Source organism: Cnephaeus nilssonii, assembly GCF_951640355.1.
Source record: "Cnephaeus nilssonii genome assembly, chromosome: 6".
Classification (NCBI taxonomy): Eukaryota; Metazoa; Chordata; class Mammalia; order Chiroptera; family Vespertilionidae; genus Cnephaeus; species Cnephaeus nilssonii.
Genome location: NC_137077.1, coordinates 103,400,375 through 103,428,229, shown reverse-complemented (window position 1 = coordinate 103,428,229; position 27,855 = coordinate 103,400,375). Strand labels below are relative to the sequence as shown.

The following is a 27,855-nucleotide window of genomic DNA, read 5'->3' as shown; positions in this document are numbered from 1 at the left end:
CGCTCCCAGGGCCGGGCGAGGCCGCGCGCCCCTGGGTCCAGGTGAAGATGGATCCCGGGTCTGGGTGAGGCCGTGCACCCCTGGATCCGGGTGAGGCTGGGTCCTGGGTCCGGGTGAGGCCGCGCCCCTGGTTCTGGGAGAGGCCACGCGCCCCTGGGTCCGAGAGAGGCCACGCGCCCCTGAGTCCGGGTGAGGCTGGATCCCGGGCCCGGGTGAGGCCGCACGCCCCCGGGTCGGGGTGAGGCTGCGCGCCCCTGGATCCGGGGGAGGCCACGCGCCCCTGGGTCAGGCTGAGGCTGGAGCCCGGGTCCGGGTGAGGCTGCGCGCCCCTGGGTCCAGGTGAGGCTGGATCCCGGAACCGGGTGAGGCCATGCGCACCTGGGTCTGGGTGAGGCCACACACCCCGGGGCCCGGGTGATGCTGGGTCCCGGGTCCGGGTGAGGCTGCGTGCCCCTGAGTCCAGGTGAAGCCGCACCACTGGCTCCGGGCGAGACCAAACCAGAGGGAGTTGGACCTGCATTACCACCATTTGTCCACCATCCAGAGCTGAAAAGTCAGTGCCGACATGTACACATAAGGAACTGGTGGACATTGAAATTGGGTCTCAAAAGAACTGTTGGTCCAGAAAGAAACTCACTACAGACTGATTCATTTGCCTGTCAGCATAACTATTATTGCTCGTCTCACATTCGGTTCTTATAAGTATATTTCTAGTAGCACATGATCTCACTCATCTAGGGGAAATGATGAACAACATAGACTGATGAACAAGAACAGGCCCAGAAACAAGGAGGCATCGATCGGACTGTCGGGCCTCAGAGGGAGGGTAAGGGAGGGTGGGGGTAGGGGGGAGAGATCAACCAAAGGACTCGTGTGCATGCATACGAGCCTAACCAATGGTTAAGGACAACAGGGGGGTGGGGGCATCTGTGGGGAGGGGTGTGGGATGGGAATGGGGGGATGAGGACAAATATGTGACACCTTAATCAATAAAGAAATAAAAAAATAAAAAATAAAAAAAAGTTTAGCTTCATCAGAAAGCAGGTCTAATTAAGCAAGTTTATTCTATATATATATAAAAGGCTAAGTTGACTCGTGCGTGCATGATACATATACTAGTAAAGCTCTCGCTAACGCCAATCATACGCATGTGTTTTGATCTGTCATTGTCGATCGTGAATTTGATTGACACTTCTATTATAGAGAAAGGGTGAAGAGCAATATTAAAATATTTCTTACAATTAATTTCTTTTCAATGTGCACGAGCCACTAGTAAAGATATAATTAGCGGAGGACAAAATGGCAGCGGAATAGACAGACATGTCCTGAGCCTTGTCCCGGAGCAGATAGAATGAGCAGCTGAAACGAATTAACATCCACCCCGAATGGGCAAAGGAGACTCAGCTGGCAAGACAATTTGTAGCCGGGAAGGGCAGGGGACCCCTGGAGAAAGGTAAAATCAAGGATCTGGGCAGGAGAGTCTGCCAGACCTCTGAGCCCAGAGGGTTAGAGAGAAACCGCACGGCACCACGCTGCGTCCCTTGGGACAGGCAGTGTCTGACTGTGGAAAGGAGGTCCACAGGACTGCTGGTGACAGGGGATTCTAGATCTGGGTCCACAGTCACGAAAGACTGAGCCCAGACGGGGCAGCCTGAAGGGCTGACCAGACCGCACAGTGCCAGCAGGAGAGGAGCTCGCAGAGGCACAGTCTTTCCCGTCTGTGTGGCCTGTGCTTTTCTTCACTGAATAGGACCTTTTGGATACAGACACTCACCCGTGGCTGAGGGGGAGGAGAAGGTGTGGACTTGTGGAGTCTGGAGAGAGGCTGGGGAGAGGAGAGGGTCCAAGAGAAGTGGCAACGAGTCTGGAGCTGAGGCATACCTGAGCCCGAGACCCGGACAGCCATTTTCTCCTGAAGAGATAGCTCCTCCCTCCAGTCTCCAGGCAACCAATACAACTACACCCAGATTCCACCCTGAATGGTACAAAGGATTTTAAAAAATTCTGAATAGTCCCTGAGAGTCCACAGGGACTGGCCTAAAGAGAGGCCTAGAGTCCCAGAAACAGGAAACTGAGAAACCGCAGACAGTACAGAAGACTGGGATCTTAAGCCAGCCAAAGGAACAACACTTCACTTTTTCATTTTTATTTTTATTTTATTTTATTATTATTTTATCTCTTTTTTCTTCTTTTTTCTTTATTTTCCTATATTTGTTGCTTTATTTTCTATTTCTTTTCACAATATTTTTCCATCATTCTATTTTATTTTATTTGCTATTTTTTATTTTTAAACCATTTTTAAATCAATTTTTTTGTAAATTTATTATTATTATTATTGTTTTCTTCTTGTTCTCTTTCTTCTTATCCACTCATCCCCTTTCTACTTCTTCTATACTGATCTGAGGTCCTCCCCATATTCATCCAATTCTTAACCTTATTTTCTGAATATAAGCTCAGCCTCTACAGATTCTGCCCCCACCCTCTTTACTGAGTGTTTGGTGTTTGCATTTTTTTGGTTTATCTGTTTGTTCTGTGGTGTTTTCTCGCCATCCCATATAATAAAGAGGTAATATGCAGATTACATGCCCTCGTGTCACAAGATGGCCAATGTCACAAGATTGGCACATGTCACAAGATTGGCCCTCATGCCCTCGTGTCACACTGTCACAAGATGGGCACCCCCACATCATCACAAGATGGCTGCCCCCACGTCGTCACAAGATGGCCACCCTCACGTTATCACAAAATGGGAGCCTGACATCATCACAAGATGGCCGCCCCACGTGATCACAAGATGACCGTCCCACGTCATCACAAGATGGCCGCCACCACATCATCACAAGATGACTGCCCCCACATTGTCACAAGATGGCCACCTCCACATCGTAACAAGATGACCACAACAAGATGGCCACACCACTGACATCACTGGATAAATTCTCTAGACAAAAAATCAGCAAAGAAACAGCAATCCTAAATGACTCACTAGTTCAGATGGACTTAACTGACATCTTCAGAACATGTCACCCCAAAACCACAGAATATACGTTCTTCTCAAGTACACAGGGGACATTTTCAAAAATAGACCACATATAGGGTCACATGCAAAGTCTCCCCAAATTCAAGAAGACTGAAATCTTAACAAGCATCTTCTCAGACCACAATGGCATAATATTAGAAATAACCTACAATAAAAACAATAAAAAAAATTCAAACACTTGGAAGCTGAATAGCATGATATTAAACAATGATTGGGTTACCAAAGACATCTAGAAAAAATTAAAAACATCCTGGAAATGAATGACAATAAAAACACAACAATTCAAAATCTACGGGACACAATGAAAGTAATCCTGAGAGAGAAGTTTATAGCTCTACAGGCCTACCTCAAAAAAACAAGAAAAAATGGTAGTAAATCATCTAACTCTACAACCTAAAGAATTAGAAAGAGAGCAACAAGAAAAGCCAAGAGGGAGCAGAAGGAAGAAGATAATAAAGAACAGAGCAGAAATAACTAACATAGAGACAAAAAAAACAATACAAAAGATCAACAAAACCAAGAGCTGGTTCTTTGAAAGGATAAACAAGATTGATGAACCTCTACCCAGACTCACCAAGAAGCAAAGAGAGAGGACCCAAATAAACACAATCAGAAATGAAAGAGGTGAACTAACAACCAATCCCACAGAAATACAAAGGATTGTTAAAAAATACTATGAACAACTCTATCCCAAAAAACTAGACTACCTAGAGGAAATGGACATATTCCTAGAAAAATACAACCTTCCAAAACTCAATCAGGAAGAATCTAAATATCTCAGTAGGCCGATAACTATGGAAGAAATTAAAGCAGTCATCAAAAAGCTTCCAGCAAACAAAAACCTGGGGCCAGATGGCTTCACAGGGGAGTTTTACCAAACATTCAAGGAAGAACTAAAACCTATCCTCCCCAAATTATTCCAAAAAATTCAAGAGGAAGGAACACTTCCAAGCTCATTCTATGAAGCCAGCATCACCCTAATACCAAAACCAGATAAAGACAACACAATGAAAGAGAATTACAGACCAATATCCCTCATGAACATAGATGCCAAAATCCTCAACAAAATTCTAGCAAATCAGATCCAGCAGTACATCAGAAAGATCATACACCATGACCAAGTAGGATTTATCCCAGGGATGCAAGGATGGTACAATATCCGCAAATCAATAAACGTGATACATCACATAAACAAATTGAGAGATAAAAATCACAAAGTCATATCAATTGATGCAGAAAAAGCATTTGACAAAATCCAACACCCTTTCTTGATAAAAACTCTCAGCAAGGTGGGAATAGAATGATCATACCTCAACATAATAAAAGCCATATATGACAAACCTGCAGCCAACATCATACTCAATGGGCAAAAACTAACACCATTCCCCTAAGAACAGGAACAAGACAGGGATGCCCACTCTCACCACTCCTGTTCGACATAGTACTGGAAGTACTAGCTATAGCAATTAGACAAGAAGAAGAAATAAAAGGCATCCAAATTGGAAAAGAAGTAAAACTGGCCTTATTCACAGATGACATGATACTGTACATAGAAAACCCTAAAGACTCCATCAAAAAATTATTAGACTTAATAAATGAATTCAGCAATGTACCAGGATACAAAATTAATGCCAAGAAATCTATGGCATTCCTTTTTTTTGTTTTTTGTTTTTGTTTGTTTGTTTTCTATGGCATTTCTATACACCAATAGTGAACTTACAGAAAGAGTGACTAAAAAAGCAATCCCATTTACCATCACACCAAAAACATTAAGATACCTAGGAATAAACTTAACTAAGGAGGTAAAAGACCTATACATGGAAAACTACAGGACATTGAAAAAAGAGATAGAAGAAGACATAAACAGATGGAAGAACATACCGTGTTCATGGATTGGTAGAATCAACATCATTAAAATGTCCAAACTACCCAAAGCAATCTATAGATTCAATGCACCCCTCATTAAAATACCAATGGCATATTTCACAGACCTAGATCGAACTTTCCAAAAAATTATCTGGAATAAAAAAAGACCCCGAATAGCTGTAGCAATCCTGAGAAAGAAAAACAAAGTAGGAGGGATCTCAATACCAGATATCAAGCTGTATTACAAAGCCAATGTTCTCAAAACTGCCTGGTACCGGCACAAGAACGTCTGACATACAGACCAATGGAATAGAATAGAGAACCCAGATATCGACCCAAACCACTATGCTCAATTAATATTTGACAAAGGAAGCAAGAACATACAATGGATTCAAGACAGTCTCTTCAATAAATGGTGTTGGGAAAATTGAACAGATACATGCAAAAAAATGAAACTAGACCACCAACTTACACTATACACAAAAATAAACTCAAAATGGATAAAGGACTTAAACCTAAGATGGGAAACCATAAAAATACTAGAGGAATCCACAGGCAACAAAATCTCAGACATATGCCAAAGCAATATCTTCACCGATACCGCTCCTAGGGCAATGGAAACTAAAGACAAAATAAACAAATGGGACCACATCAAAATAAAAAGCTTTTGCACAGCCAAAGAAACCATCAACAAAACAACAAGAAAGCCCACTGCATGGAAGAGCATATTTGCCAATGTTATCTCCCATAAGGGTTTAATATCCAACATTTACAGGGAACTCAAACAACTTAACAAAAGGAAGATAAACAGCCCAATCAAAAAATGGGCAACGGACCTAAATATATCCTTTTCGAAAGAAGATAGAAGGAAGGCCAAGAGACATATGAAAACATGCTCAACGTCCTAATTATCCGAGAGATGCAAATCAAAACGACAATGCGGTACCATCTCACACCTGTCAGAATGGCAGTCATCAACAAATCAACAAACGACAAGTGCTGGCGAGGATGCGGAGAAAAAGGAACCTTCGTGCACTGCTGGTGGGAATGCAGACTGGTGCAACCACTGTGGAGAATAGTATGGAGTTTCCTCCAAAAACTAAAATGGAACTCCCATTTGACCCAGTGATCCCACTTCTAGGAATATATCTCAAGAAACTAGAAACACCAATCAGAAAGGATATATGCACCCATATGTTCACAACAGCACAATTCACCATGGCTAAGATTTGGAAACAGCCTAAGTGCCCATCAGCAATGAGTGGATTAGAAAACTGTGGTACATCTACACAATGGAATACTACACTGCAGTAAAAAAGAAGGAATTCTTACCATTTGCAACAGCATGGATGGAGCTGGAGAACATTATGCTAAGTGAAATAAATCAGTCAGAGAAAGATAAATATCACATGATCTCACTCATTTATAGAATATAATGAACAACATAAACTGATGAACAAAAACAGATTCTTAGACAGAAAAGCATCGATCAGACCGTCAAACCTCAGAGGGAAGGTAGGGGAGGGTGGGAATAAGGGGAAAGAGATCAACCAAAGGACTTGTATGCATGCATATAAGCCTAACCAATGGACACAGACACCGGGGGGTGGGGGGAGGTTAGGGTTTGAGAGGGGGATTGTAGGGGCAATGGTGGGATAAAGACACATATGTAATACCTTGATCAATAAAGAAATTAAATAAATAAATAAATAAATAAATAAATAAATAAATAAATAAAAGGAAAATAAATCCATAAAAAAAGGGACATAATTAGCCACTCTTTTTACTCACCTAGGGCCTGTGAGAGTGGTTCACAGCCTCCTCTACACAATTATCCAAGATTAATACAGTTTAACCTTTGTCTATTCCAAGCATTGATCCTTTAATAATGTCTATTTTTATGTTGTTTACTTCATTACTACAGGATTGAATCCAAGCTTCTTAATTTATCTTTAGCTATCCTCCATATTTCTTCTCCTCTACCTAAGATTATCAATCTTAATACACATTCCGTAATACAACAGTGAACTATCTGGCAAAATGAGAATAGCAATTTTTGTTTATCTTCCCCACACATGCTAAGATCAAAGATGCATTTGAGCTAATAAGTTTGTTTTTTTTAAATGGAAATACAATTGAGTAATGTCTTCAATAAGAAAAGCTAGTTGATCTCTTTTGTTCAAGATCAGCAACCAGAGAAAATAAAATTTTTTATTGTAAATAGTAGGGATATAATTTAGAGAAGTGCATGGGACAAAAAAAACCAGGACAGAATCTGGACAGTCCGAGACAATCACTAGGGTAAAGTATGTCTGAGCCACAGATATCAGGCACAAAAGCGGGTCAGGAGAGCTGACAGCTATTCCATAAACTAGTGGAAATTGTTGCATGACCCCTTGTGGCCCTCAAGCCAACTCAAGACCAGCCCTAGGGCAGCCCTTCTGCACCAAGCCATGTAAACACACACCTTATCTAGTTCTTGCCCACACTCTCAACCTATTGTTCCACCAGTTTTGGAGGACTCTACCTAGCTAAACCTTTTCCACTTTCCAAGTCCCAGATCATGTCTCCTTTTTGCCTTAGATGCCTTTCTGAATGCCTCAGGCCACCACACTCTTCCTCTTCTGTACAGTAAAATTGTTTAATACCATCTTGCATCGTTTTAAAATTCATTATAGGTCTCTTCAGTGACAGTAAAGCCCCTTGAGAACAGTTTTTCTGCCATATAACTTTTGTCTCTCTTATAGGAAAAGAGTAGTAAGGGAATCAAGAAAACCTTAAAGTTGTTTCTATTCTGTTTTTCTCAACTACACTTAAAAATAGCATAGATCTTACAGCTTTATAAGCAATCCCTTATTTGGGGATCGGTTTAAAAGCCACATGGCTGAAAATACATCCCAGCCAAGGACTTTCTCCACAGCTGGTGATGAAGAAGTGAACAAAGCTGGAGCCTAAAAAGACTAATACAGTCAATATACTTAGACAAATGTCAGCAGCTGCCAGAGAAGAGTTCATACTTAGAATGGTTAGTTGGCTAGAGATTGGCTTTATTATAGTAATTTGTTTATTGTGTAAAAGAAATGTTTGAATACATTAAATCTTAATGTAAGTTCAAGAGGGCACATAACACACAAAAACTAATTACAAAACAGTCTTCCAAGTAGGTTCAAATTTTTCTGCAAAATAATTTAAAATGAAGTTTTCGTCTTGGAATATAAATTACACAAAAGGAATAATATATTTCTGTATGTTTGGTGGCCACAGCTGGAAATAGGCACACCAGGGTTTCATTTGTGCCATCTATTTAATCTCTTTATTCATTGAATGTCTGATATAGGCAGGGTGCTGAGGAACAGAAAAACAAGTTATCCTCAAGCCAGGAGGATGTCAAACTGTGGAAAAAATACAATGTTTTTAAATAGGCCAAATGCTTAAACAGAAATATGTGCCTGTTTGGGGCTTGGAACCATGACTAAGTAACAGATGCGGGGTTTCATTAAATGGCTATAGAAACTGTGTAAATTAGGCAGCTTGTATATAAATAACACTACCATTTCAACTGTGGTCTTTGGAAATCAAGAATAAGCTACAAGGCAAGACATCCAGGATGTCCAAACATATCCTAGAAATCCTATAATCAGCAAAGCACGGAAACAAGCTACATTGCCAACAATCCAGGAAAAAACAAAACAAGACATATGTCAAGAGGTACCAGAGTTAACAGAGGTGAAAACAGACCAGAGGTCTATGAGGTCAAGCAGGAAATTCTCAGGTTAGATGGGCTATCTGAAATCAAAAACATCAATCAGGCTCATTTATGATCAGAAGGCAGGGGTAAGCCAGAACTTGAAGATTAAACTGCAGTGAGTTGACCATGTGCCAGGTCACTTCCCATAGAATTTTTATTTAATCCCTCAACCCCAAACCATCAGACTTGCTCACAGTGGAGAAAATTGAGACTCAGAGATGAAGTAATTTGCCCCAAATCACAGTGATCATTCCAGCAGAGCCAGGATTCCAACCCTGTGGTCTTACTCATCTGTTCACAGTGAGTCAGACGTACTTCCTTCCTGGGAAGGCACTGAAAATGGTTTCAGCAGCTGGGGAGAATGTAAGGAAGCTCCCACTGCAGATTAATTTAAACAAACTCGCTAAGAAAAAGGGAGCAAGAATGGAGAGTGGATTATGACCAAATGAGCTGAGGAATCAAGTGGTCAAATCAGATTTAGTGCAACCCTTATGTTTGGTTTGTTTTGCAAAACTTCAAGATGGCAGTGATTGTAAGATCAGGACTCTTGGCACCTTTGACTTTGGCTCTGTTTCTCTATGCCCAAGTAAAGTTTCTAAGGCCAGGGAAATTTCTGAGGCTGAACAGTTTTTGAAGTAAACTGACAATGAAAAAATAAAAAAATTGGTGAGTCAGAGGTGACAAAATCAAGCTAAGTCATCTGCCTCAGTGAAATCATTTTTTTTATGGCCAATGGAACAGCCAGCACTGAGGTAACGTTCCCACCCACAACTGGGAAAACTGGGTCCCTGATGACAGGAACATCGGATAGGGGTGCTGCTGCATCTGACTTGGTCCCAGGTGGTATAATAGATAGCATCAAACATGTTATCAGAACAGAGTTTAAATTCAACACTGAGGAAGAGAAAAAATGGTGGCCCAATAGGCAGACCTGTCATGCACCTTGTCCCAGAGCTGAATTGGAGAACATTCATCTGGAATTACCAACTAAAGTTCAGCTAAAGAGGAGACTTATATCAAGGAAGGACAGAAAACACCTGGAGACGGACAGGAAGGGCGAGGTTGTGAGAGGAGCTGACCCAGCTTCCAGGGGTGGCTGCAGGCCGAGAGTGAGGAGGGAGCACTGGGCTACAGGAGGGTCTGTTCCCTCAGAAGATAGAGGCCTGGAACCCAGGCTGGGCTCCACAGCCCGGAGCATCAGAGCTGAGACCCAAGGCCAATGACATCCAGGGCTGCTGGCCCTGGAAGAGCCTGGTGCTGACAGACTGGAGATAGTCGGAGAGAAAACCACTGTTTTGGTTTGTGTGGTTTTTTTAACCCAGAGCACAGGAGTTTTCAGTTGCAGCTACTCACCCGAGGTTTTGATGCAGGGAGCGAGACGTGGAGGAGGGCCTCAGGAGAGGCTGGGTGGGAAGCATTGTGGGGAGACATGGAAAAGCCTCAGCCAGGAATATTTGGTCTTGGGCCCCCAAACAGAAAGGGCCATTTTTCCTGAGAGGAGCTAGCTGCTCCCAGTAGCCACAAGGCAGAAAAAAAAAAACGCCCTAGGTGACACAGCCTGTCCCATCCTTGGAGCCCTCCACACCCTGCATTTTGAGCTTTTCGGGGGAAACAAAAGCTGAGGTCAAGCCTATGGGTTTGAAGAATCTCAGGAGCTCCAGTAACTGGACTTGGGGAGGGGCTGTTCACCCCACTATTTTGGGAACCAGACTGGTACTTTCCCCACACAGGAGAGCTGATAAAAACTCCAAGTTTCAAGCTGACCCCACTGGTCTCCATACAAGGATCGCTGTCCAGCCAAAGGCAGAGAAATATTTTGGGGCCACTTGTGGAGGAGTAGCTCTGGACAGGGAAACAACCAATACATACCCTGAGAGCTAAACAGCACTTCCCTCACCTAAAGCCCTTTCAGAAACAGACTTTTGAGTGATAGCTGGCTAGCAGGCAAAGGCAGGCAGAGGCAGAGCGGGGTAGGGGTGGGGAGAAGTTCGTTGTCCAGCCATGGGCCCTGGTCTGCTAAAATATCTACTTTAGAGGGCAAACTGGCCCCTCCTGATTCCAACCAAGTCCTGTGGAGACAGACACAAACAGTGGATCTGTGGATTCGTTGGAGCTTCAAGCAGATTGCTGAGAGCCAAAGTGGTTAGCCTCTAAGTACCCCACAGGAAGGCAAGAACTGACAGGCAGAACCGAAGGGTAGGATCCAAAGGAAGACCCCATGGGGGACTACACTTTGCTAAAACAAACACCACTTCCCTTTCCCCCCCCCCACTTTTTCTTCCCTTTTCTTTTTTTTCCCTTTCGTATCTTTTTTCCTTTTTAAAATTTATCTTCTTTATCTATGTACTTTATAGATTTATTATTCTAGTCTCTGTTGTTCCATTCAGATATATAATTTTCCTCTTTCCTTTCCCTACTCATTTTTTCTTTTTTTCACTACTCAATTTTTTTTTCTCTTTTATTTATCGCTTTTCTTTTTCTCCTGCTTTCTCATCTTTTTTCCTTTTCGTATTTTAGTTCTATCTGTTTTCTCCTATATTTTCCTTTTCAATTTTTCTTTTCTCCCTCCCTTCATTGAAACAGTTTTCCTTCCCCTATTCCCCTAATTCTTTATTCTTATTTTCTTTATTTTAGATCTGCATTTACATATTCCTTCTTCTCCTTGTTGTTTGCTCTTGTATGTGCTTTTCGTGTTTGTTTTGTTTTAAATTCATATGTTTTCCTTCTTTCTATCATTCTTGCTCTCTTTTCTCTTTCCTAATTCTCTCTTCTCTAATGGCTACTTTTGTTGGTGCTGTAGGGGTCCTGTGTATGTTTTTGTTTTGTTTCTTTTGTTTCATGTTTTGTTGTGTTGCATTTTGCTGTTAGGAGAGCATCTCCACAATAGCTCACATGACATGGTCAAGGGTGAGCCACATAGTCAGGCAGCCTGAGAGGAGACTCCATCGATGAACAGGCCAATAACATTCAAGACAGAATTACAACAGGAGAACACAAATAAGTCAAGTAAGAGGCTCTCCTAGAGCACCCAGCTCAGGAGATCTAAGAGAATGCACCACTGGGTCCCTAAAACACCCACTATATAAGCCAACTCCACAAAATTTAGGAAGCATAGCAGTTTGATCTAATACATAGAAATAAAAACAAAGGGACAACAAAAATAGGGAGACAAAGAGACAACCCCCAAATGAAAGAAAAGGAGGGATCACCATAAAATTAACTAAATGAAATGTAACAAGCAATATGTCAGAATTCAGAGTAATGGTAATAAGGGTACTTAAACAATTCAGTGAGAACTACAAGCAACTTAATGAAAACTAATGAGAGCTATACAAACAGCAAAAGAGAGCATGAAACAATAAATAAGAATCAATTGGAAATGAGGAAGGACATAGCTGAAATAAAGAATACCCTGAAAGGATTCAACAATACCAGGTGTACCAGTTAATAATGCGGATTTTTTTCAATACATGGAGTTACACATATGTTGATATATATGCGATTTGATATGTATGCTATTTTGTTGTATTGCCAGCAAGCTTCAAAACTTCATATGTCAAATTTGCTGAAGGTGTAAACATCATAGATATTTTTACACTTAAAAATGTCAAATTTCATGCCAAAAAAAGAGCCATTTGCAGGAAGTTTTAATTCATTACTTTATTTTGAAGAAAAGTGCTGTTGAATACTTCGTGAAGCATATGGTGAACATGCTCCATCTCAAGATACTTGTGAATGGTGGTTTAAACGCTTGAAAAGTGATGATTTCGATGTAAAAGACGAAGAACATCCAGTAGTGAAAGACAAAGTTTGAAGACCAACAATTACAAGCATTATTGGATGACGATGCGTGACAAACTCAAAAACAACTTGCAGAAAGATTAAACATTGCTCAGCAAACAATTTCCTATCGTTTACAAGCAATGGGAAAGATTTTAAAGGAAGGAAAATGGGTAACACATCAACTGAACGAAAGACAAATGGAAAACCGAAAAGTCATCAGTAAAATGTTGCTTCAACGGCAAAAAGAAAGTCTTTTTTGCATCGAATTTTGACTGGCAATGAAAAGTGCATTTATTTTGAGAATCCCAAATGCACAAAATCACGGGTTGATCCAGGTCAACCATCAACATCGACTGCAAGGCCAAATCGCTTCGGAAAGAAGACAATGCTCTGCGTTTGGTGGGATCAGGAAGGTGTGGTGTATTATGAGCTTCTAAAACCAGGTGAAACCATTAATACTGATCACTACTGAAAACAAATAATCAATTTGATCCACACTTTGATTGTGAAATAACCAGAATGTAACAGAAGACACGGCAAAGTAATTTTGCTTCATGATAACGCACCATCACACACTTCAAAACCAGTTAAAGACACGTTAAAAGATCTTGTCTGGGAAGTATTAACCTACCGGCTGTATTCACCAGACCTTGCTCCTTCAGATTACCACTTGCTCCTATCAATGGCACATGCACTTTCTGAGCAGCACTTCAAAACGTACGAAGAAGTGGAAAATTGTGTTTCTGAATGGTTTGCCTCAAAACAAGAAAAGTTCTATTGGGACAGTATCCACAAATTACCTGAAATATGGGGGAAATGTGTAGCTAGTGATGGACATTACTTTGAATAAAGCACTTTTGATGTTTCTCTTAAAATTATTGTGCTTTCTTTGATTACAAAATCCACCATTATTAACCGGTACACCTAGTAAACTAGAAGAAGCTGAGGAGCGAATTAGAAGATCTTGTAGAAAAAAAAAATCCATTAGAGCAGCAAATGGGGGAAAAAAATTAAAAAGCAGGAGAGTTTAAGGGAGCTTTGGGACAACATGAAACACAACAACATTCGCATTATAAGGATCCCAGAAGGAGTACAAACTGACAAATTTGTTTGAAGAAATAGAGAATTTGTTTGAACAAATAATGACAGAAAATTTCCCTAACCTGGTGAAGGAAAAAGTCACTCAAGTTCAGGAAACACAGAGTCCCAATCAAGATGAACCCCAACAGACCCACACCTAGGCACGTATTAATTAAAATGGTAAATATTAAAGACAAAGAAAGAACCTTAAGATCTGCAAGAGAGAGACAGAAAGTTACTTACAAGGGAGCTCCCAGCTGATTTCTCAATAGAAACACTTCAGGCCAGAATAGAATAGCATGAAGTATACAAAGTAATAAAAACCAAGGGGCTGAACCCAAGATTACTCTATCCAGCAAAGCTATCATTCAAAATCAAAGATGAAATAAAGAGCTTCACAAACTAAAGGAAAAAGTTTATAACCACTAAGCCAGCATTTCAAGAAATGTTAAAGACACTGCTGAAAGAAGAATAGAAAGAGAAGAACACTGGCATAAAGGTTAAGAATGTAAATAAATAAGTAACTATAAATAATAACCTTAAATGTAAATTGCTTAAATGCTCTAATCAAAAGACATAGCATAGATGAAAGAATAAGGAAAGCATGATCCATATATACTAGTATGCTGTCTACAAGAGACCCACCTCAGAATAAAGGACTCACAGAATGAAAGTAAGAGGATGGGAAAAATTTTTCCATGCAAATGGAAAAAAAAAAAAAAAAGCTGGGGTAGCAATACTGATATCTGACAAAAATACACTTCAAAGTGAAGACCATAACAACAGATAATGAAGGCCATTTCATAATACTAAGGGCAATGTAGCAGGATACAAAATTAACACCCAGAAATCTATGGCCTTTTTATACACCAATTATGAACTCACAGAAAGAGAAATGAAAAAAAAAAAATCCAATTTACCATTGGACCAAAAAATAAAGATACCTAGGCATAAACTTAACTAAGGACGTAAAAGACCTGTACTCGGAAAACTACAGGACATTGAAAAAAGAGATAGAGGAAGACATAAACAAATGGAAAAACATACTATGTTCATGGATTGGTAGAATCAACATCATTAAAATGTCCATATTACCTAAAGCAATCTATAGACTCAATGCAATACCTACTAAAATACCAATGGCATATTTCAAAGATCTAGAATAAACTCTCCAAAAATTCATCTGGAACAAAAAAAGACCCTGAATAGCCACAGCTATCCTGAGAAAGAAGAACAAAGTTGGAGGGATCACAATACCAGACATCAAGCTATATTACCAAGCCATGGTTCTCAAAACTGCCTCGTACTGGCACAAGAACAGACATATAGATTAAAAAAAAAACAGAATAGAGAACCCAGAAATTGACCTAAGTCATTATACTCAATTAATATTTAACAAAGGAGGCAAGAGCATACAATGGAGTAAAAACAGTCTCATACATACAAAAAAATGAAACTAGATCACCAACTTACACCATACACAAAAACAAACTCAAAATGGCTAATGGACTTGAATGTAAGACAGGAAACCATAAAAATCCTACAAGACTCCGTAGGCAGCAAAATTGCAGACATATTTCGTAGCAATATCTTTACAGACACAGATCCTAGAGCAAGAGATACTAAGGACAAAATAAACAAATAAGACTACATCAAAATAAAAAGCTTATGCACAGCAAAAGAAACCATCAACAAAACAACAAGAAAGCCCACTGTATGGGAGAACATATTTGCCAATGTTATCTCCCATAAGGGTTTAATATCCAACATTTACAGAGAACTCAACTCATACAACTTAACGAAATGAAGATAAACAGCCCAATCAAAAAATGGGCAAAGGACCTAAATAGACACTTTTCAAAAGAGGACATTCAGAAAGCCAAGAGACATATGAAAACATGCTCAAAGTCACTAATCATCTGAGAGATGCAAATCAAAACAACAATGAGGTATCCCGTCATACCTGTCAGAATGGCTATCATCAACAATCAACTAAGGACAAGTGCTGGTGAGGCTGTGGGGGAAAAGGAACCCTCATGCACTGCTGATGGGAATGCAGACTGGTGCAGCCACTATGGAGAACAGTATGGAGTTTCCTCACAAATTTTAAAGTGGACTGCCATTTGCCCAAGTAATACCACTTCTAGGAATATATCCCAAGAAAACAGAAACACCAATCAGAAAGTATATATGCACCCCTATGTCCATAGCAGCACAATTTACAATAGCTAAGATTTGGAAACAGCCTAAATGCCAATTAGCAGATGAGTAGATTAGAAAACTATGGTACATCTACACAATGGAATACTATGCTGCTGTAAAAAAAAGAATAAATTCTTACTATTTGCAGCAGCATGGAAGGAACTGGAGAACATTATGCTAAGTGAAATAAGCCAGTCAGTGAAAGAAAAATACCACATGATCTCACTCATTTATGGAAAACAAAGAACATTATAATCTGATGAACAAAAAGATAGATCCAGAGGCAGAGAAGCATCGAACAGACTGTCAAATTACAGCAGGAAGGCTGGGGAGGGTTGGGTTAGGTGGAGGTAAGAGATCAACCAAAGGACTTGTATGAATGCATATAAGCATAACCAATGGACGCAAGACTCTGGGGGTAGGGAGTCGTGAGGGCATGTGCCGGGGGGTAGGGGAGGCCGGGGGAAGGTCAATGGGGGAAAAAAGGAGACATATGTACTACTATTTGTTATACTTTAAAAAATAGAAAAGAAAAAACAAAAGCTGGTTCTTTGAAAAGATAAACAAAATTGATGATCCTCTAGCCAGGCTCATCAAGAAACAGAGAGAGGACTCAAAAACACAAAATCAAAAACTAAAGAGGGAAGAAACAACTGACCCCACAGAAATAGAAAGGATCGTATAAAAATACTATGAGAAACTGTATTTCAAAAACTGGAAAAATTGTATGAAATGGAGATATTCCTAGAAAAATACAATCTTCCAAAACTCAATCAGGAAGAAGCCAGAAAACATGAATATACCAATAACTACTAATAAAATTGAAGCAGTAATAAAATAAAATAAACTTTCAGCAAACAAAAGCCCTGGTCCAGAGGAATTCACAGGGGAGTTTTACCAAACATTCAAAGAACAACTAAAACACATTCCAAAAACTATTCCAAAAAATCCAAGAGGAAGGAACACTTCCAAGCTCTTTCCATAAGGCCAGTATTATCCTTATTCCAAATCAGATAAAGACACTATAAAGAAAGAGAATTACAGGTCAATATACCTGATGAACATAGATGCTAAAATACTGAACAAAGTATTAGCAAATCGGATCCAACAATACATTAAAAATATCATACAACATGACCAAGTGGGATTCATTCCAAGGATGCAAGGCTGGTACAATATTTGCAAATCAATAAATGTGATACATCACATACAAATTGAAAGATAAAAATCACATGTTCAGCCCTAACCTGTTTGGCTCATTGGATAGAGCGTGGGCCTGCGGACTGAAAGGTCCCAGGTTCGATTCCGGTCAAGGGCATGTACCTTGGTTGCGGGCACATTCCCAGTGGAAGGTGTGCAGGAGGCAGCTGATTGATGTTTCTCTCTCGTCAATGTTTCTAGCTCTCTATCCCTCTCCCTTCCTCTCTGTAAAAAATCAATAAAAAATAAATAAAATTTTAAAAATCACATATTCATTTCAACAGATGCAGAAAAAGCATTCAACAAATTCCAACACCCTTTTTGATAAAAATTCTCAGCAAAGAAGAATAGAGGGATCATACCGCAACATAATACAGGCCATATATGACAAACCTATAGCCAACATTATACTCAATGGGCAAAAACTAAAACCATTTCCCCTGAGAACAAGTTATTTCAACACTCTTGTTCAATATATTACTGGAATTGCTAGCCATAGTAATGGGACAAGAAGAAAAAATAAAAGGCATCCAAATTGGAAAGAAGGAAGCAAAACTGTCATTACTCGCAGATCACATGATACTATATATAGAAAACCCTAAAGACTCTGTCAATAAAACTACTAGATTTAAAAAATTAATTTGGCAATGTAGCAGCATATACAATTAACACCCAGACACCTATGGCATTTTTATACACCAATAATGAATTCTCAGAAAGAGAAACTAAAAAGAAAAAGTCCATTTTCCCATTGCAACAAAAAAAATTAAGATACTTAGGAATAAACTTAACCAAGGATGTAAAAGACGTGTACTCGGAAAACTATAGGACTTTGAAGAAAAAGATAGAGGAAGATATAAACAAGTGAAAAATATACTGTGTTCATGGATTAGTCGCATCAAAATCATTAAAATGTTCTTACTGACAAAGGCAATCTACACATTCAATGCAATCCTTATTAAAATACCAACAGCATATTTCACAGATCTAGAATAAATACTCCAAAAGTATATATGGAACCAAAACAACCCCAAATAGCTGCAGCAATCCTGAAAAATAAGAACAAAGTTGGAGGGATCACAACACCAGATATCAAGTTATACTACAAAGCCACTGTAATTAAAACAGCCTGGTACTGGCACAAGAACAGGCATATAGACCAAAGGAACAGAACAGAGAACCCAAGCCATTATGCTCAATTAATATTTGACAAAGGAGGCGAGAGCATACAATGGAGTCAAAACAGTCTCTTCAATAAATGGTGTTGGGAAAACTGGAGAGGTACATGCAAAAATGAAACTAGACCAACAACTTACACCATGCACAAGAATAAACTCCAACTGGATAAAGGACTTAAATGTAAGATGTGAAACCATCAAATTCTTAGAAGAAACCATAGGCAGCAAAATCTCAGACATCTCTCATATCAATATGTTAGAAAATTTTTACTTTAGAAAATTAACTTTCATTTGTAATGCTAACAGCAAGATACCCATGAAAAACACACATGGTGTCAAAAGAAGCCAAAGGAAAATCGTTTGGGCAAAAAATGAAAAAGGATCCCAAGTCAAATTTATAGAAAATATTCCTTTATTAACTTTTGGTCTAGAATATGTTTGTATATTTTCAGAAAACTCCAAGATCATGTGGATTCCTGCAACAGAGAGGAATTGACAGGACTGCTCCAGCCATGAAGACAGAAGAGCAACAGTCCAGAGATGGGAGATGGTGACGACGCCTTGCCATACTAGCAGTCAGCAGCTGTGCATCGCTGCAGGTTGCCCAGGACCAAACCAGAGAGGGTCGGACCTGCATTACCACCATTTGTCCACCATCCAGAACTGAAATGTCATTGCTGACATGTACACATAAGGAACTGTTTGACATTGAAATTGGGACTCAAAAGAACTGTTGGCCCAGAAAGAAACTCACTACAGACTGATTCATTTGCCTCTCAGCATAACCATTATTGCTTGTCTCATTTTCGGTTCTTATAAGTGTATTTCTAGTAGCACATGATCTCACTCATCTAGGGGAAATGATGAACAACATAGACAGATGAACAAAAACAGACCCGGAGACAGGGAAGCATCGATCAGACTGTCAAACCTCAGAGAGAAGGTAGGGGAGGGTGGGGGTAAAGGGGAGAGATCAAATCAAAGGACTTGTATGCATGCATATAAGCCTAACCAGTGATCACGGACAACAGGGGTGTGGGGGCATGCGTGGGGAGGGGTTTGGGATGGGAATGGGGGGGATGAGGACAAATATGTGATACCTTAATCAATAAAGAAATTTTTTAAAAATATATGTTTGCTGATACATCTCCTATGGCAAAGGAAACTAAGGAGAAAATAAACAAATGGGACTACATCAAAATAAAAAGCTTCTGCACAGCAAAAGAAAACCATCAACAAAATGAAAAGAGAGCCCACTGCCTGGGAGAATATATTTGCCAATGATACATCCAATAAGGGGTTAATTTCCTAAATATATAGAAAACTCATACAACTTAACAAAAGGAAGGCAAATAATCCAATTTAAAAATGGGCAAAGGACCTAAATAGACACTTCTCCAAAGCAGACATACAGATGGCTAAGAGACATATGAAAAAATGCTCAAAGTCACTGATCATAAGAGACATACAAATTAAAACAAAAATGAGGTATCACTTCATACTTGTCAGAACAGCTACCATCAACAAATGACAAGTGCTGGCGAGGATGTGGAGAAAAAGGAACCCACATGCACTGCTGGTGGGAATGCAGACTGGTGCAGCCACTGTGGAAAACAGCATGGAGTTTCCTCAAAAAATTAAAAATTGAACTCCCATTTGACCCAGTAATCCCACTTCTAGAAATATATCCTAAGAAACCAGAAACACCAAACAGAAAGGATATACACACCCCTATGTTCATAGCAGCACAATTTACAACAGCTAAGATTTGGAAACAGCCCAAGTGCCCATCAGCAGATGAGTGGATAAAAATGCTGTGGTACATTTACACAATGGAATGCTATGCAGCTATAAAAAAGAAGGAATTTTTACCATTTGCAACATCAATGGACCTGGAGAGTAATATCCTAAGCAAAATAAGCCAATTAGAGAAATATAAGTATCACATAATCTCACTCATTTGTGGAATCTAATGAACAAAATCAATTGATTAATAAAATAGAAACAGAGACACAGAAGCATGAACCAGACTGAGGAATTTCAGAGGGAAGGCCAGGGTGAAGATGTGTGGGGTGGGAGGGGAGTGATTAACCAGGGAACTCATATGCACATATGCATAACCCATGGACACAGACAATAGAGTGGTGAAGGCCTGGGAAGGGTGGGTATGGGGAGGAGGGGGGTAATGGGAAAACAAACAAACACACAAAGGGGACATTTATAATAGTTCCAATAACAAAGATAAATTAAAAATAAATAAATAGATAAATAAAAAAAATAAATTCAACATTCAGGGAGAGAACCAAGTTGGCGGCATAAGTAAATACCAATACTCAGATCCTCCCACAACCACATCAAGATTACAACTAAAATACAGAACAACCATCATTCATAACCATCTGAAATCTGGCTGAATGGAAGCCCTACAACTAGACCATTAAAGAAGTAGCCACATTGATACTGTTAGAAGGAGGGGGAGCATGTTATGGGCTGGCCCAACACCTATCTGTGGGGTGTTTTTAACTGGTAGAAATATCTTAGCTGTGGAGACCTCCGTAAAGGATCGAGGTGTCCCAGCCCCACACCAGGCCCCCAGCCCACAGTTTCAGTGCCGGGAAGAGAAGTTCTCATAACTCCGGGCTATAAAACACAGCAGGAATTGTGGCTGAATGATAGAGAGGCTGCTGAAGACACAGACAGTTCCTCTTAAAGGGCCAGCATGGATTTACTCAGACTCACTCCCTCTGAGGTCCAGTGCTGGGACAGAAGCAGCTTGAAAGGATCCAGGGACACATGGGAAGAACTAAACTGTATGGCCTCAGGGAAAGAACTGGGGGGGCAGCTTTGTTGCAGAGCTGACTGGCAGAGGTGATAGCTGAGTCTCCATCAACCTGGCTTGTACTATTTTCCCTGCTCTGGAGATTCCCTGAGATCCAGCCTCATCCAATCAGCAGCCCTACCCAAGCTATGAATGGTCTGTCCTGGCTCAGGCTTCAGACTTTCCTAAAATCTCTCAAAGCAGCAGCAGCTGAACTCAGTGTGCCCATACCTCTGGAGAAGTGGCCCCAGGCCCAGCACTTCTAGCAGCTTGCCAAAGTTCACAGCTTGGCCTCTCTTGGGCACCTCTAAAGCAGGTAGGGCACAAGCAGTGGCTGATTTTGCACCTCCTGGGAAGCCCCAAAGCCCATGCACCAATAGAGAGCTTCAGACCACACCAGAATACAACTCTACCAGATCCATTAGTGATACACTCAAGGATTGGACTCAGTGAGCAACAAAGCCCTACTGAAGCAAGTCCTGCTCCATAGGGGTGTCTCCTGCACAGCAGCTCTTCCGCTGTAGTCACAGCTGGTCCTCACAGCCAATTGGCCTGGAGGTCAATTCTTCCCAGTGATGCTAACAGCAATCAAGGCTCAACTACAATAGGACAGTGCACACAGAGCTCCGGTGACTGGGAAGGCTGAGACACTGGGCTCTACAGGACACCTACTACATAAGGCCACTCTACCAATTCCAAGAGACATAGCAGCTCTACCTAATACATAGAAACAAATACAGGGAAGCAGCCAAAAAATGTGGAGACAAAGAAACATGTCTCAAATAAAAGAACCGAAGAAACTGCCAGAAAAGGAACTAAACTACTGGATACAGAGTTCAAAACAATGGGTATATGGATGCTCAAGGAACTTAATGAAAATTTCAAAGAAATAAGTGAGACCATCAAAGACATGAAAAAGGAACAGTCAGAAGTGAAGGATACACTAACTGAACTGAACAGTCATTTACAGGAAATGAACTGTAGAGGACTCTGAGAATCAAATCAGTGATTTGGAATATGAGGAAGCAAAAAACACCCAATCAGAAGAGCAAAAAGAAAAAAGAATCCAAAAATATGAAGATAGTATAAGGAGCCTCTGGGATAAGCATACCAACATTCACATCATGGGGTGCCTGAAGGAGATGAGAGGGAGTAAGAAACTGAAAACCTATGTGAAGAAATAATGACAGAAAACTTCCCCTACCTGATGAAAGAAATAAATATACAAGTCCAAGAAGGGCAGAGAGTCCCAAACAAAAGGAAATCAAAGAGGCCCACACCAAGAGACATCATAATTAAAATGCCAAGGGTTAAAGACAAAGAGAGAATGTTAAAAGCAGCAAGAGAAAAGCAGTTAGTTACCTACAAGGAATTACCCATAGGACTGTTAGGTGGTTTCTCAACAATAACTTTGTAGGCCAGAAGGGAGTGGCAATAAATATTCAAAGTGATGAAAAGCAAGGACCTACAACCAAGATTATTCTACCCAGCAAAGCTATCATTTAGAATTGAAGGTCAGATAAAGAGCTTTGCAGACAAGAAAATAAATGAGACCATCAAAGTTCATCACCACTAAACCAATATCACATGAAATGTTGAAGGGTTTTCTTTAAGGAAAAAAAAAAAAAAGATCAAAAATATGAATGCCCAGCTGGAGTGGCTTACTGGTTGAGCATCAAAATATGAACCAGGAGGTCATGGTTCGATTTCCGGTCCGGGCACATGTCTGGGTTGTAGGCTCGATCAGGGGTGTGCAGGAGTCAACTGATCCATGACTCTCTCATCATTGATGTTTTTCTATTTCCCTCTCCCTTCCTCCATCTGGAAAAAAAACACACCACATATTTTAAAAATGAATAAATAAACGAACAAGGAATCTAAAGAAAATAAACTGATGAGTAAAATAGAACCAGAAGCATAGAAACATGGAACAGACTGACTGATATCATAGGGAAAGGAGGGGGTGGGAAAAGACTAACCAAATAACTTATATGCATATAACGCATTACCCAGGTGAAGGCCTGGGAAGGGGTAGGATCCAGGAGGAGGAGGGCAACAGGGCAAAAAAAAAGGGGGGGGGGGATAACATCTGTAATACTCTAACAATAAAGATTTTTTTAATATAAATTTAACATTCAGTAAATAGGGATTGCCTGAAATAAAGACAGTGGCTCTGTCTGGGTCTTTATAAGTATACTAGAAGCCCAGTATCCAAATTCATGCACCAGTGGGTTCCCTCGGCCTGGCCTGCAGGATCTGGTCAAAACTGGGTCTCCAACATCCCCCAACGGGTCCCAGATTGCGAGAGGGCGCATGCCAAGCCTAGGGATCCCACCAGTGCACAATCGGGGCCAGGGAGGGACGTGGGAGGTTGGCCAGTTGGGGAGGGACCGTGGGAGGGCTCCACGGCATGTATGGCCCATCTCGCTCAGTCCCGATCGGCCAGACTCCAGCAGCAAGTTAACCTATTGGGCAGAGCATCTGCCCCCTGGTGGTCAGTGCACATCATAAAGACTGGTCGACCAGACGACTATCTGCCCCCTAGTGGTCAGTGCACATCATAATGAGCGGTTGAGCGGCCTTACCATATCATTAGCATATTATACTTTGATTGGTCAAACAGATGACTGGATGACCAGACACTTGGCATATTAGGCTTTTATTATATAGGATACTTCATCTAAGTGATATATCTGGGATAGGATATGATTTACCAAAAAAAGAGCAGTTAAGGATATGAGGATAGGTACACACAGAGAACATATTGATGATCACCAGAGGGGAAGGGGGTTGGAGGGCTGGGTGAAAAATGGTGAAATGATTAAGAAATACAAATTGGCAGTTATAAAATAGTCAGGGGATGTAAAGTACACATAGGAAATATAGTCAATAATCCTATATAATAAAGAGCTAATATGCAAATGGTCATCACACCCTCACGCCATAACGGCTCAGACACTCAACACTGGGGAGAGAGGAATGGGGACCAGCCAGGCACAAATGAGCTCACGAGAGAGGAATGAGGATCAGCCAGGCTGCGGCCTGGGAGAGGAACAAGCCGCCCGCCCCATGGTCCTGGGCACCAGTGCCTGTGGCTGTGGCCGGGAAGAGGGACAAGCCACCTGCCCCGTGGTCCCAAGCACCTACTGCTGCAGCCAAGGCAAAGCCACCTGCCCACAGTCCCCTGCAGCTGTGGCCGACGTAGGCGAAGCTGGCCCAGGTCCTGGGTGCCTGCGGCCAGTCAGAGGGAGGGAAAGCCCAGGTCCCAGGTGCCTGCGACCAGCTGGAGGATGGAATCCTGGGTCCTGGGTGCAGGGCAAGGCAGAGGCAGTTAGGGGCGATCAAGCCAGCAGGGGAGCAGTTAGGGGCGACCAGGAAGGCAGGCAGGCAGAGGGGTTAGGGGCGATCAGGCAGGCAGGGAGGTGAGCGGTTAGGAGCCAGCAGTCTCAGATTGCGAGAAGCAGTCGGACATCCCCCGAGGAGTCCCGGATTGGAGGGGGTGCAGGCCAGGCTGAGGGCATCGGTGCACAAATTTCGTGCACCAGGCCTCTAGTATTGTAATAACTATTTAAGGTGCCAGGTGAGTACTTGAAATATCAGGGGGACCACTTTGTAACGTAGACAATTGTCTATGCTGTACACATGCAACTAATACAAACTAATATTGAATATTATAAACTTTAATTAAAATATAAAAATATTTTTTAAAGAATATGACGGTAGGAGGGATGAACAAAACACACGGGAAGGACACTTAATTGTTTTTAACTTTGCCAGTTTTGCAAGATGTAAAAAGTTCTGGATATGGATGGTGTGATGGTTGGACACCCGTGCGAATGTACTTAATGCCACAGAACTGTAGACATAAAATTGGCTACGATGGTAAATCTTATGTTATGTATATTTTACCACAATTTAAAAATCAAATTTAAGCAAGATTACTTAGCTGCTTAAGTAAGCCAAGTAGAAACAATTCTTTATACCAAGGCTGCTTACTAGAGGCAGGTCATCTAATTCATGGCATTTGAAACGGCATGTGCGGAAGCATCTGCAGACTTGTGAATGACAGGAGAGCTTTAGAACCCGTGGATCCAGGAGGCGTGCGGCATGAAGAGCAAACGTAGCTCTCAGGCACCTGCAGTGTGTGGGGCTCCGCTCCCAGCCCCTTCACACAGGGCTCCGGTGAGGAGGCAAACTGCAGGGCTGCTCTCAGTTATCACCGGTTAATTATGCCGCTTCCTGCACAGGGCGGAGCCTACCGCCCAGACCCCTCAACGACCAGAGGCGACACGCCGGCTTACGGACCGGACAGGCACTTCCTCCACCACAGGCTCCTTCTAGCCTCGGACCGGGGCCTTTCTGGCTGCTCGGCGTTTCTCCAGTTCCTCTCGGCCGGCCGGCGGCAGAGGGTGTTCCTTTCCGCCGCCCCAAATCCTACGCGGGGCAACCAAGGCGCAGGCGCTGAAGGCGGGGCGGAGGCCGCCGGTCTCGCGAGGTCAACGGGTGCGAGCGTTCTCCCGTGCAGGGGCGCGGATGCTTCCGCAAACATGGCGGCGGCGGCGGCGCGGAGCGCTCGACTGGTGGCCTGGGGCGAAAGGCTGCGGCGCGGAGTGGCTGCCAGACCCGTGGCGGCGTCGCTGGCCGGCGTCGCGCTGGCAGGAGGGGGAGTGGCATGGTACCACGGCCTCGTGAATGTGGCCGCGCCACAGGGCCGCCACTCCGTCCTAGCGCAGGTAGGGAAGGGCCCCTGCACCGGCCGCCCCGCGCTCCTCCGACGCCCGGCCCGGGACCGCGGGGGTGGGGTCAGGTTCGGGCCGGGCGGGGAAGACCCCACAGGGTTGAGGAAGAGCCCCGCCGTGCCCAACCTCACGGACAAACGTGGACAACACAGAAGTGGTGGTGAAGACAGAGGGCGTGTCCTGATGCAGCCCTGAGTTTGTCTGCGCGCGCCCCTCCCTCCCTCCCGGGTCAGAGAAGTGGCTCGCAGATCCGCAGGTCGTTTTGTCCAGTTAACCTATCTGGGCGGACCTAAGCGTGTACGACTGCTTCTTTGATGAAGGTATCCTAATGATTTTCATTTAATCGTAAAAATGTTAACCATTAGAATTAACCAGCTGATAATTTCCAGATTTTATGATCAACTGTATAATGCTTCAGTAGACTGAGCACTGAGTAAAAGAAGTTTCTTCTAAAAACCTCCGTGTGTTAAAATAAAGGTCAAATTCCCCTAGTCCTCCTGTATAATAAAACCCTAATATGCAAATCGACTGAACAGCAGAAGTGCCGGTCGCTATGACGGGCACTGACCACCAGGGGTAAGACGTTCAATGCCGGAGCTGCCCCCTGGTGGTCGGTGCTGTCCCACAGGGGGAGCACTGCCCCGCCAGAAGCTGGGCTCCCAGCTGGTGAGTGTAGCAGTGGTGGCAGGAGCCTCGCCCACCTCCGCTGCAGGCGGGTGGTAAGGGGTGAGGGGTCCCGGACTGCGAGAGCCCGAGAGGGATGTCTGACTGCCAGCTTAGGCCCAAGCCGGCAGTCAGACATCCTCCAAGGGGTCCTGGACTGTGAGAGGGCACAGGCGGGGCTGAGGGACACCCCTCCAATATCCCCCCACCCAGTGCATGAATTTCGTGCACCAGGCCTCTAGTGTAATATAAAATGCCTACGTAAAACGTTTGAAAAACTACTTTTAAAATATTTTATGGGCATTTTAGTATATTTTTGTGTGAATTTTTTTTTATTTTACAATGTGCCGTTTATTGAATGCCCATTATATTCTTTTTAAAAAATCTTTATTGTTGAAAGTATTACGTATGTCCCCTTTTTCCCCCATCCATCCCTTCCAGCCCAGGCCCCCACCCCCGCCCCAGGCCCTCACCACCCCTGTGTGAATGTTTTTTGAAAATTAAAAGTATTATTTTTCTGTTCGTTTGTTAGATTTACATTAGCTTTTCTCACGAAAAATACCAAGAACAGTCTGATACAACAAAAAAGAGGAAAGCAGGCCGTGTGAGTTAAAATTATTGACAAATAACATTGTTTACTTAATAAATGAAGATGTCACATAGAGAAAACATGCAATAACTAATTGTCCTGCATCCTTACACCATTTCTGATCACAGGAAGCAGGATCTATCTTTTAGTGTTTTATGGCATTTTTATTAATCTGTGTCAAGCAGTTTATTCATCATTGGTTTTTCTACTTGTGTATTCTCGACCCCTTAATTCATCTTAAGATGCTTTGGTTAACCTTCCCAACAGAAACCCTTAGTGTCTTGATCTACCCAGTATAAAATCCACATTTTTTAAATTTTGTCATTCAGAGCCCTCTAGTCACACTCGGACCTGTCACCGCTCAGACACACTTTCCAGCCAAAGTGGATTCACCCCTGTCCCCAGAACAAGCAATTTGTAGAGAGATTTCAGTTCATCTGTCTCATTGCATTTTTCTGGCCCACTTCTAACCTGTTTGTGTTTTAAATTCCTGACATGACACTAAAAACTACACCAGTGTGGTAGTTTGGATTCTCCCCGGCTCCCTCCCCTGCCCTCCCCTCCTTCAGCCTAGTTAAAGAAATACAGAAAACATTTTATTATCAGTTTTTTTACAAAGTCTATCGACACATCCTTTACCACCAGTGAAGATGACTACACATTCCTCTCAGCAGCAGTGGTTGAATACAACAGGGATTGAAAGGCCTGTAGTTTGAAAACTCTCCCTCCATCTCATCAATTCTGATAACACTTTCCGAGGAGGGACCTGCAGTCCCTCCACCATAGCTACCACCAGCATGTGCATAGTTGAGAATTACTGACATAGATGTGTACCATCTCTTGGTATTACTTTATTTTATATATTAGTTCTAGTATAGTTATTTTGCTTAGTATTGCAAGGTGATAAAATCTTTCTGATATGGATTTATAATAATAGTGATAATGTCCT

At 42.0% G+C, this 27,855-nt stretch overlaps 2 protein-coding genes across 9 annotated transcripts in view; one reads left to right on the top strand and one right to left on the bottom strand.

The window, feature by feature from the left end:
* The window catches only part of FGF9 (fibroblast growth factor 9), a 215,321-nt gene extending 189,972 nt beyond the window's left edge, over nt 1–25,349 (bottom strand). Inside the window, exons 1-2 of one of the 5 annotated variants that reach the window (XM_079774113.1) lie at nt 25,221–25,349; nt 22,581–22,736 (exon numbers count right to left, since the gene is read on the bottom strand). In XM_079774113.1, coding sequence (XP_079630239.1) covers nt 22,581–22,639 — 59 coding nt within the window. In that variant the 5' untranslated portion in view covers nt 22,640–22,736; nt 25,221–25,349. Of the gene's footprint in view, nt 1–22,580; nt 22,737–24,898 lie in introns of those variants that run through there. The other 4 variants (XM_079774111.1, XM_079774110.1, XM_079774112.1 and 1 more) reach the window with 4 other exon arrangements.
* Nucleotides 25,350–25,412: 63 nt separating this feature from the next.
* The window catches only part of MICU2 (mitochondrial calcium uptake 2), a 108,488-nt gene continuing 106,045 nt past the window's right edge, over nt 25,413–27,855 (top strand). For 2 of the 4 annotated variants that reach the window (XR_013813657.1, XM_079774097.1), the window contains exon 1: nt 25,414–25,648. Coding sequence is in view for 3 of the 4 variants with exons in the window: in XM_079774097.1 (XP_079630223.1) it covers nt 25,463–25,648 (186 nt within the window). In the remaining variant the exon portion in view is untranslated. Of the gene's footprint in view, nt 25,649–27,855 lie in introns of all 4 variants that reach the window. The other 2 variants (XM_079774096.1, XM_079774095.1) reach the window with 2 other exon arrangements.